The following is a 12,610-nucleotide window of genomic DNA, read 5'->3' on the forward strand; positions in this document are numbered from 1 at the left end:
CAGTCCTTCATCTTGAAAAAAGGAAAATGATATTTTTTCAGGGGCAACAGTGATTATCTCTTTTTTAACTGAGGTGATCGTATTCATTTAGGGGTCGTAGAATATTGGTAGAATATTCTCGCCAAAATAAGAATAGAAAACGGATGGAAACACCCTGATATATATCAGCTATAGCCAATTGAAATAGCATGATCGGAAAACCAATACAGATGTTTGCATTCTCTGTCTCTGTCTTAGAAACTGACGAAAATCGCATTTTAACATAGATGGCATCACGGTTGTACATGCCTGTATTTTTTTTTATTTTTTTTTCAGGAATGTTCGTATCAAACCAGAGACAGTGGAATATCACGATACGGTTGCTTTAAACAAAAATTAGAAGATCTAGCATCCTTTTAAAGTCATACACGAGACTAATAAAAAAAAGATTTTGGGATTGCCGAAATACTGCTAGTGAAAATTCTAAGACAGCCAACTAAATGCAGATTGTTCAAAAGCTGTGTATAAAATTTTGTATCTCCTGGCCAATTAATGCGTTTCTGGAAATTTTGAGCTAACACTTATTTCAAGAGAACAAAAGAAAATCATTAGTTGGCGATATTCACAGGACATCTTATGTTTATCTAACAATAGTATATAACATCCCCGACCTTCAGCATGGAGACAAGTTTTGAGTTGTCCGTTCTCATTTTAGTAAAGCTATTGAAATTTGCTATATCCAAATTTTGTATTCAAGTTTTATATAATTTTTTAAAGGTAAAATAAGGAAAAACTAATTAAAAACAATTTGTTTCAGATAGATGTAAAGACGAAGTTGAAACTCAAAATAATTATTGATTCACAGCCTATACAATATATATTGCAGCGGGATTATACTAAATTAGCGCTTTATTGAAAATGCAATACAGGAATTTTTGTACAGTAGAAATATATGGCCTACTAGGATGTTTTTAGGGTATTAAGCAAATAATTTTAGGATGTTTCTATATGATTTGAATTTGCTTATTTTGGTGCAACTTCTACAAATAAGGCCAGTTCAATAAAAAAAAGCCAGTCTAAAGCTCTCTTTTCAGTTCTGAAATAAATATTTCATGGTTATTTCCTTTGCAAGTCCAAAGCAAAGATGTCTCGGTGGTGTTAGGACTGTAGAATTAACTTTAGAATTCGCATCGTAGGCTGACAATCTCTGTTCAACAAAAAGTAATAAATGTATTTCTGGGGTTTACATCATGATTAATTAGTTTCTATTTCAAGTGATACTAAATTGTATTTCTAAAATTTAAATCTTATATTACCCTCTATTGATATAATAGCTAGTAAGACAAACGAATTACCTTATAAATCAGTTTGTTATTTTTTATGCTCTTTTATGATTTCCAAAATGCTAAAATATTATTTTTTAAATCTGGTTTTTAAGAGAATTTAACTTACATACCAAGTTATCGACAAAATGGCTAACTAAGTAAGCATGACGGCACTAGACCCTTAAGGTCCAAACCGGTGGTTATAATCTCCATTTCGAAGCCTTTCAGCTATTTTGCAATTAGGGGTTGTGGGCTAGCCATCCTGTGCTTTCGCACACCCTTCCTGCTACCCTTCCCCATATTTTTCCAAGTACCCATTTAGAGCTGGAACGACTATGGCCGAGCTTACAGAGTCACGCCACTGACCCGCGTCTCAAACCAAATAACTAGCCACGCCAGGAATCGCACCCATACCCCTCGGGCAAAGAATTCCCGGCCTAGCTTCTGAAAAACTACAAGAAGTTTCATATCAACTATCTATCTGTTTTCTGTTTCATCTATTTTCTATCGGCTAATCTATATATATAAAAATAAGTTGTCTGTGTGTGTGTGTGTGTCTGTCGAGTGAAGTCATGTTTGTGTGTCGACTGACGTCATGTTTTCGACTGACGAAATTACAGACCGGGACATCGGGACACAAATGACGACCGGGACACCGGCACATAGAGAATATAAATGACGACCGGGTCACTCAAAGAGAAAGCGACCGGGACACAAGGAATGTTCGATTAGCAATCACCATCAACAAAGCACCGGGACACAAATGACGACCGGAACACAGGGAGTATAAATGACGACCAGGACATAAGTAAAAAAAACTAAAAAAAATAAAAAAAGGTAAAAACTACAAAACAACTAAAAAGAAAAAAAAAACTAAAAAATAATAAAAAAAACTAAAAAAGCTAAAAAACTAAAAAAACTAAAAAAGAAAAAAAAAGAAAAAAAGGAAAAAAATGAAAAATAAAGGAGAAAAACAAAACTAAAATAAATAAAAATAAAAAAAAAACTAAAAAGAAAAAAGAAAAAAAACTAAAAAAACTAAAAAAAAGGTAAAAACCAAAAAAAAACTAAAAAGAAAAAAAGGGGAAAAATACAAAAATTTATTTCATCACTAGCTGTTGGGGTGGCGCGAAGCGCCCAACACCTAGTTGGTGGGGCGCTTTGGTGGGTTGATATATTATTATAATTTTTTAGAATATTCGGAAATACTTTTTCAATCAATTCATTTTTGGACGTCACTAAATTACAGAAATCAGCAGGTAGTTGTATACGTCCTGAAATTGAGTCTATCGTATCATAAATGTCTTTTTGTTCCGACGTTAACTTGGAAATGTTATTTTGTACATACGACAATAGATCATTCGTACTGTAACTTTTTTCACGATCCAATTCTACACATGTCGAAACAGCAGCGATACGGTTAGGTGAAGGCATTCCCAAATCCTGAAGAGGTTTGTTTGCCATACGTACGCACAAATCTTCTATAATAACTAAAGTGTAGTTATAAATTTCTGATGTAAAATCAAGTCATATCTGACGTCTCTAACTGTTTTCGATGGAGTATATCTTCGGACATTTTTGACTTATATTTTTCCCATAACTCTGTAGGAGCTGATGGAGAGCAAGTTGTTAAAATGATGCCAAACAATGCACGAATTTGACTTGGGGTTGACGTTTCGCACTAATGGGGAATATGGAACAACCCACTGGTTATCTACTTCGATGGTGGTACCGTTGCCATTGTAGGTTCTTCAGTCATTTTACAATTAGAAATTTCTCTTTCAACGGTCTTCTTACAATTAAAAATTTGTCTTTGAACGATATTCTTAAATACCTGTGTCCTGGTCGTCATTTATATTCCCTGTGTCCCGGTCGTCATTTGTGTCCCGGTATCCCAGTCTGTAATTTCTCTTTGAGTGTCCCGGTCGTTATTTATATTCCCTCTATCCCGGTCGTCATTTGTGTCCCGGTCTGTAATTTCTCTTTGAGTGTTTTTTCTTTTTAGTATTTTTTAGTTTTTTACATTTTTTCTTTTTTCAGTTTTCTTTTTCTTCTTTATTTTTCAGCTTCACTATGAAATACATATCGCCGAACCTTTGTTTTTTTAACTAAAATCTGGTAGGCATTGATGACCTTATCCAAGTCAAAATCCCAAACCCAATCATCATCGCTATCATTTTCAGTTTTGATATGTTTTGACTCTCGCTGTCCAGGTGGATCTTCATCTAACTGCGCGGTTTTGCGTTCTTTAGCCTCAAGCCTGTTTCCTTGCTGTTCTTTTGATTCCTCGGCACGCTTTCTTTTCTGACTTTCTCTATCAGCAGCAAGTTTTTTGGCATAGACTCTTTGAGCATCTTCATCGGCTTTTGCCATTGTAAGTTCATCAGTCATTTTAAACTTAAACATTAATAGATTTCTACGTGAACATATATGTCTTAAATATCTTTAATGACGTCACCGTCATAGCAAAAATGACGACAACTAACTTCATGACCTCAGCCGACACAGAAACATGACGTCACCTGATCCACAGACAGACACACAGACAGACAACTTATTTTTATATATATAGATAGATATACCATTTCAAAAACGAATGTATATACAGACCGGGACATCGGGATACAAATGACGACCGGGACACAGGGAATATAAATGACGACCGGGACACAGGGACACAACTACAACGGGGACGCCGGGGGCACAGGGGGATATATAAATGACGACGGGGACACAGGGAATGTTCAATTAGCAATCACCATCAACAAAGCTCAAGGGCAATCATTAGAATCATGAGGTATAACTAAAAAAACTAAAAAAAGGTAAAAAACTAAAACCTAAAAAAAAGACCAATTCAAAAACAAATGTATATACAGACCGGGACACCTGGACACAAATGACGACCGGGACACAAGGAATATAAATGACGCCCAGGACCCTCAAAGAGAAATCACAGACTGGGACACCGGGACACAAATGACGACCGGGACACAGGGAATATAAATGACGACCGGGACACAGGGACACAACTACAACGGGGACGCCGGGGGGGGGCACAGGGGGATATATAAATGACGACGGTGACACAGGGAATCGTCGATTAGCAATCACCATCAACAAAGCTCAAGGGCAATCATTAGAATCATGAGGTATAGATCTGAATACGGATTGTTTTCCCATGGACCATTATATGTTGCATGTTCAAGAGTCGGTAAACCTGACAATCTATTTATATGCACAGACAATGGGACAGCAAAGAATGTTGTATATTCGCAAGTTTTACGTAGTTAAAAACACATATATATATATATATATATATATATATATATATATATATATATATATATATATATATATATATATATATATATCTATATTCACAGGTGGGACATAGGGACACAACTACAATGGCGCGTAACTAATATGGTGCGTAACGACTTACGCGCGCGGTGGGGCTTGGGGGGCACGAAGCGCCCCCACCAACTAGGTGTTGGGGTGGCGCGGAGCGCCACCCCAACAGCTAGTATATATATATATATATATATATATATATATATATATATATATATATATATATATATATATATATATATATATATAGTTGTTTGTTTGTGTGTCTGTCGACTGACGTCATGTTTGTGTGTCAACTGACGTCATGTTTGTCGACTGATGTCATTAAAAGGATTGAGCTGTATGTCGTCATGAAGTTGTTTGTCGACTAACGTCATGTTTGTCAACTGATGAAATTACAGACCGGGACACAAATGACGACCGGGAAACCGGGGCACAGTGAATATAAATGACGACCGGGACGCTCAAAGAGAAATTACAGACTGGGACACCGGGACACAAATCACGACCCGGACACATAAATGACGACCGGGACACAGGGACATAACTACAAGGGGGACGCCGGGGGGCACAGGGGGATATATAAATGACGACGGGGACACAGGGAATGTTCGATTAGCAATCACCATCGTGTTGCATTGGCTGCAAAGCCATAATTTTGCTTTTTTTCAGATTCAATTTCCCTCTCCACTTCCATTAAAATAGTCTGCCTTTTTAAAATCATTTTGGACATAAGTCAAACTACTGTTATGAACGTTTTTATTTCTTGTCATTTGAACACAAACTTTAGAATTAACTTAATCTCCTTTTTTTTAACTCATATTATCAATAGATGGTTACGAACTTTCTTTTTTCATACTTGGGTAAATTTTGCTTTTTTTGCAATTGCTATTTGTGAGATCGTTTGAAACGCGATTTATTATTCCTCATCCGGATTTTGACAGCACTTAATACTGCTATTTAATTTCATTAGCAGCGAAAGCACAAGATATAGTATTTGTATTTTCGTGTATTAGTAGTTTACCTTCTGATGTTTTTAAGTTTTTTAAAATTATTAGTGACCTGCATAAATATGGAACTAGGCATAGCGCTAACATATTTGTTTTTATCTCATGGTACCTATTTTATTTCATGGTTACCTAGTGTTTCATTTTCAATGAAACACTAGGGTTCATCAGTATAAAATGCTCTACTAGTGAGCATTAGAGCGGCGGAACACGTACCTCAATTTAAAAAGAAATTGAAAGAATATTTTTTTTTGGGGGAGGGGTATGATTATTAAATCTTTTTATGGTTGGTATGGTGGATAGGTGAAGAAGGGAGGCTAAGAGAGGTTAAGTTGGGTTAAGTCGCAGGCGTGGGAAGTTATGAATGAGTGATGGACACTGGATTTGTTATAATTTTTTTCGTAAGATTTATCTATTTATTCGATTAGTTAGGAAATTAGTCATGTAGATTTTCGCGGCACCGCAAACCCTCGTAGGTTTTTCTCCAGCACGAAAGTATTTTTTTTCTTTATTTGCGACTAAATAAAAAAAGAACTTAAACTTTGTTAAAAATCATTTTTTTAAAGTTTATTTAAAAACTTGATCATCATTCTGAAACCATTAATCTTTTAGATACATCAGATCCCTTTTCTTTAGGATTGGCTATCCTCGTCCCAAACTGCATAGCTCTCTTTGGTCGACTTGCCGTTTTTATCAGACCAAGCTTCCACGCCAGACCACGCAACAAAATTTTATCACCAATTCCTCTTGGAAGCCTCAAATCCATTTTCTTTTCTATAGGCACAGAATTTAATAAATTAACCACGTCTTCATCCAAAAACGGTATGCGCCCAGAACGACCATGGTCACTGATAACTCGATCGTCTCTCCCCAAATTTCTACTTGATATTCTTGATATATCCAAGGCAATTTCATTGATAAGTCCAGGCCAGCCATCAGTACGAAATTTGGCTGCATGACGGCTATATCCTCCAAGCTGTTCATCTGCACCACTGCCCACAATTATAACCTATAAAAATTTGTAAAAACCTGTAAAACTTACTAAAGAAGAAAAACCTGGGTGATAAATAGCATCGCAAAGTTTAAAAAATTATCTTACAATTACCAAGAAGGATCAAGTCTGTCTCAAAATCTTTTCCCTGAAAAAAACAACAAAAAGATGATACTTCAGAAGGATTCAACAATGGATATGCTGAAGAAGCCTGTAATTTTTTGTTCAAAAACCTTTTTTTTGACGGAATAGATGGCACCAGCCTACTAAAGACTTTGGGTATAATATGCTACTAGGCAGTCATGTACCTAAGAGTCTGTGACCCAATATTGTACCCCAGGTCCGGAGTTCAGCCCACTCCTGATGCTGGATAATCGGCAAGTAAAGTGTCGTGCATTTCCGGTGGAACCCATACTGCTTACCTTTACAGAGGTTATTTGACTCTAGGCAAAAGTAAAGGGTTTAGTTGAAAATACCCTCAGAGACCTTACCAATACAAGAGAGCAGGCTTCTCAGCTCGTACTAGCCGAAAGGGGTAGGGTGCTAAGATGATCTGTCTTGGGAAACGGGATGACATGCTAGACTTCCACACCCTTGGGAAGGATCCGGAGCCAAAAAGAGCCGTAGGAATGATGAACGAGAACTAGCTAGTTCAGTACAACAGTGCTTGAGAACGTTTGCTATATTATCTTGACCGGATGATTCGGTTACATTACGGCACTGAAAAGCCTGCTGGAATTTCCTTGAAGAGTAGTTGACGCGATCTAGGGCGGTATCTGTTTGATAAGAAAAGTCAGGGACTTCCTTGCCATGGTCATCAAGACTTGAATACTCGGCAAAGGCCTTAACAAGAACTTCAGTCTTTGTCTGAAAAGCTTGAACCGTAATCGCGTTAGCCTGAAGGGAGGAAATGGGGACGAGAACGGGAACGCGGAACGGAAGTCAGGGACTCAGGGAACGGGAAATTAATCATTTCAAAACCGAAATCATCCGTTTTATTATACATTTTAAAACCTAATATATTATTAGGTATGTATATATATATATATATATATATATATATATATATATATATATATATATATATATATATAATAAACTTACATTAAAATGTGAGAATTAAAACTGATAATGTTTAAAAAAAAAAAAAATTTATAACAGCCCTAGCATCTTTATCGGTTGTCTTCTAACCATAGGTTTAGTTGTGCATCATTTTTATATGTGATGCCCTTGCCTTCTGGTAATTGGACCAATTTAGAGCTTCTGAGTCACTGAGAAATTACACAGATGATTATTTTAAAGTTAGGGAATTGAACAAGTTAGACAAGCAGCGACAGAATCTGTTTTTTTTTTATTATTCATTATATATCAAACAACCAGCCTATTTTTCCCGTAGATACTGGTCCCTCATTACAATCAACGATTTTATTTAAAAATAATTTTTTTTCGAAATTGAGCGAAGTTGTTCATTTTTCAGTTTTAAAACATTTTTTGAGAATATAACATGATGTGGAGTGGATGAAGTGGTGTGAAGAGGTGTGAGTGATGAGGTGTGAAGTGGACTCCATGGAAAAAATTGCTGCAAATTTGGAAGATGCAGCAAGGCGTCATAATAGTAAACTATTCTACTGGTATAGTAATAAACCCAGAGGGATCAGTCAGTCTTGACTTGCACCAGTTAAATACAGGAATGGGACTACAATTATTACTAAGGAACGAGTTAAAGGGGGCTGAACATTTGGATAATGAGCTAAACCGTGATACAGTTATAGGAAAAGATATAGAGAAGAATGAAAGAGTTTGTGAAACTCTGGATGCGAAGAAAGATTTGTTTTTGCGAGGGAGAATCAGTGACAATACTAAAAGGAATAGAAAATGATAAGGTTCCAGGTGCTGATAGTGGGGTAAATGATTTTTTTTTTCTTTTATATGGTGGTTATGAAGTTAGAGATAAGTTACTGAAGACCACGAAAAAATTTTTGAAAAAGGGGAAGTACCTAGCGGTTTTAGAAAGCTCTAATTAAACCCCTCTATAAGAGAGGTAGGAAATGAGGTAAGTAGCTTGTTTCGTATTAAATCAGGAATTAAGCAGGATTGCGTCCTATCCCCTTTTATATGATCATCTTGATAGACTTTGTCCAATTGAGCACAGCAAAGGCAATGGGGGAACACGGAATAAAATGGGAAGCAATTCTCTACTAAACATAGATTATGCTGATAATTGAAGCATCCTAGATGAAAATATTACCAAACGAGCAAACTTTTAGAAGTTTCGCGAATTCAGGGTGCAAGACTAGGATTGGAGATTAATGTTAAGAAGACTCAGTCACCAAGATTAGGAATAAGTGAAGGTGGAGAGGTAATATTGGGTAAGGAGAAGATCGATCAGGTGGACAATATAATTTACCTCGGTTGTATAGTAAAGACGGTGAGTGCAGTAAAGATTTTTAAAGTAGAATAGCCAGAGTCCAGGGATTTTTTCACAGTTGAAAAAAGTTTGAAAGATTAGGAAGATAGCCCTGCGCACCAAGATTAAAACATTGAAAGCTACTGTGGTGAGAGTGGTCAAACATGGTTTTGAAGCGTGAGCGCAACGAAAACAGAGGAAGATTTGCTACATGTTTTCCAGAGAATTGGTTTGGGTACCTGACTGACTGAGAGTATCTCAAACATAAAGCTATACGAAAAATGTGGGTCAATCCCACTTTCTAGGGCTATAATGAGAGAAAGGTTAAGACGCCACACGTTTTGAGGATGAAGGATGACAAATTGCCCAAGATCGTCTTTGTCGGGCAACCGTCTAGGGTCAAACTAAAAGTAGGTCGCCCCCAAATGGGGTGGGAGGACTTTATAACGAAAGATTTAAGGGAAGTGCAAACTTCTTGGGAGGATGTAAAGAGAGAGGCTTTGAATAGATTGTAGTGAAAAAGGATCGTGCCTAGCTGTGTTGGCCTTGGGCGGCATGTTGTTGCAGTGAGTTGTTAGTAGTAGTAACAGCATAGAATTGATGCCCATCACAAATAAAAATGACAATACTGACGAGTAATCAACTGAAAATAAGAAAGTGAAAAAAGACGCCTGTACAATCAATCATAAGAAATACAATCAAAAATACGATGAGTCGGGAACAGTTTCCAAGGTGCTTTGACCAGTAAATTGCTTCCAAAACCAATTTTTTTTTTCGCAGTCACAGGATTAGTAAATATATATAACTCCATATGCATGAATAATAACAATAAACAATGAGAAAAAAACGCACTCTACTCATTTTTTAGACAAAGACAATTGAAGCTAAAATGGTTCTGTTTTTACTATACGAAGTGAAACATCTTAGTAAAACTAAGGAGCGTCGATGGGGGAGGGGGGTTCTTTCCCCACATAAATTTTAAAACATCTTTTGGGGGTATTTTCATTAAAAAATTCCTTTTTTGTATTCTAATCAAAAAGCAGCAAATTACCCCCCCCCCCCTTCCGCTAGATCTTGAAAGACATAACCCCCCTTACGTTTCTGCGAATTGACGCCGCTGGTCAAACCTGCCGTCATTTTCATTACTATATGAGATAACGCTTACCCTTGCTTCACTGGTATACACAGCATGGTTTTGCGATTCCAACACACCCTTTCCTCTGGCAGCAAACCATATAACACATCCAAGGCTTTCGTCAAGAATGGAGCAGAGAGGGTACACTAATCTTGAAATATGAGAAGACCGGTACTTGGTTAACTCTTCTCTTGTTATGTTAACCTGGAAGACTTCCGAAAAATATTATTGTCGTTTTTTTATTATATGGAAAATTACATTTTCACATCGACGCGATGGATCACATTTTCTCGATGCAAAAAAATTACGATGATTAACTTGATTTCTGTTTTAAAATGACCTTATTTCAGTTACTGTTTTATTTATTACAATTATATATGAAAATTTTTTGCGTAAACAAACTTACATTTAAGTAATGTTTTTAGCTTTCTCTAAAGCAAAATTGACACCTCAATAGAGTGTCAAGCCACCTGAGGCCAACAAGAGAAGCGCATACTCCTCCTCCAACCCAATCGATTCAAAGTTTCCCTATTTACCCCCTCCCAAAAAGTTCCAATTTCCTTGAAATCCTTTCTTGCTACCTTTTCCCATCAATTTTGGGGTCGACCTGCATTTCGTTGGGCTCTAGATAGATGGCCAATAAGAAAGATCTTCGGCAATCTTTCATCCTTCATCAGCCAAACGTTTTCTAACTATATCAACCCTTCTCTAACTACAGCCTTAGAAAGTGCCAGATAGAGCCAGAACGCACCATAAATATAAACAGAACCAGTTTTTATGGCACTTGTTATCTACCAAGTGACATATAGCGATCACAAATTCTGTCGGTCGGTCTGTCTGTCTGTCCCGGGTTTGCTAGTTAAGGCACTTCCAGGTAAGCTAGGACGATGAAATTTGGCAGGCGTATCAGGAACCAGACCAGATTAAATTAGAAATTGTTGTTTCCCTGATTCGACCTTCTGGGAGGGAGTGGGGGGACGATCGAATCGGAAATATTAGAAAAAATGAGGTATTTTTAACTTACGAACGGGTGATCGGATCTTAATGAAATTTGATATTTAGAAGGATATCGTGTCTCAGAGCTCTCTTTTTAAACCTCGAACGGATCTGGTGACATTGGGGGAGTTACGGGGGGGATTTAAAATCTTGGAAAACGGGGAACCGGGGAGCCGGAAATCTTGGAAAACGTTTAAAGCGGAGAGATCAGGATGAAACTTGGTGGGAAAAATAAGCACAAGTCCAAGATACGTGAGTGACATAGCCAGACCGGTTCCACTCTCTTTGGTGGAGTTGGGGGGGGGGGAGTAATTCGGAAAAATTAGAAAAAATAAGGTATTTGTAACTTACGAACGGGTGATCAGATCTTAATGAAATTTTATATTTAGAGGGGTCTTGTGCTTTAGAGCTCTCATTTTAAAGCCCGACTAGATCCGGTGACATTGGGGGGAGTAGGAAGGGGAAACCGGAATTCTTGGAAAACGTGAAAATTGTCGTATCGTTATATTACGAATGGGTAATCAGATCTTAATGAAACTTGATATATGGAAGGATCTTATATCTCAGACGCTCAATTCTCAATTCGAATCGGATTCAGGGACATAAGGGGCTGGGGAGGGAACAAGAAATCTTGGAAACCGGAAATCTTGGAAAACTCTTAGAGTGGAGAGGTCGGGATGAAACTTATGGAAAGAATAAGCACAAGTTATAGATACGTGCTTGACATAATTGGAACGGACCCGTTCTCTTTGGGGGAGCTGGCGGGGTGTTCATTTGGAAAAAATAGAAAAATTGAGGTATTTTTAACTTAAGAACGGGTGACCGGATCTTAATGAAATTTGATATTTAAAGGAAACTCATGTTTCAGAGCTCTTATTTCAAATCCCGACCAGATCTGTTGACACTGGGGGGAATTGGAGGGGGAAACCGGAAATCTTGGAAAACGTTTAGAGGGTAGAAATCGGGATGGAACTTGGTGGGTAGAATAAGCAAATGTCATAGATACGTGACTGACGTAACCGTACTGGATCCGCTCTCTTTGGGGGAGTTAGGGGGTGGGGTTCAGTGCTTTGGCGAGTTTAGTGCTTCTGGAAGTGCTAGGACGATGAAATTGGTAGGCGTGTAAGGGAGCTGCACAAATTGACTTGATAAAGTCGTTTTCCCCGATTCGACCGTATGGGGGGCTGAAGGGAAAGAAAAAATTAGAAAAAATGAGGTATTTATAACTTACGAGTGGGTGATCGGATCTTAATGAATTTTTATATTTTGAAGGACCTCGTGACTCAGAGCTCTTATTTTAAATCCCGATCGGCATTAAGCCTCTGGTTTTCCTATTAAATCAATCTATTGATTCCTAGAATTTTGCTAGAGCTCATACCATATGAGCTCTTGGCTCTTCCGGCCTCGGCACAAGTGCCA

General features: G+C 37.5%; 1 protein-coding gene across 1 annotated transcript in view; it reads right to left on the bottom strand.

Moving 5' to 3' along the window:
- Positions 1–6,203: 6,203 nt before the first annotated feature.
- Positions 6,204–12,610, bottom strand: part of LOC136032808 (asparagine synthetase domain-containing protein 1-like) — a 35,501-nt gene continuing 29,094 nt past the window's right edge. The window contains exons 4-5 of the mRNA XM_065713203.1: positions 10,226–10,399; positions 6,204–6,671 (exon numbers count right to left, since the gene is read on the bottom strand). Coding sequence (XP_065569275.1) covers positions 6,249–6,671; positions 10,226–10,399 — 597 coding nt within the window. The 3' untranslated portion in view covers positions 6,204–6,248. The remainder of the gene's footprint in view (positions 6,672–10,225; positions 10,400–12,610) is intronic.

This window comes from Artemia franciscana, chromosome 11, assembly GCF_032884065.1.
Source record: "Artemia franciscana chromosome 11, ASM3288406v1, whole genome shotgun sequence".
In the NCBI taxonomy this organism is placed as follows: domain Eukaryota; kingdom Metazoa; phylum Arthropoda; class Branchiopoda; order Anostraca; family Artemiidae; genus Artemia; species Artemia franciscana.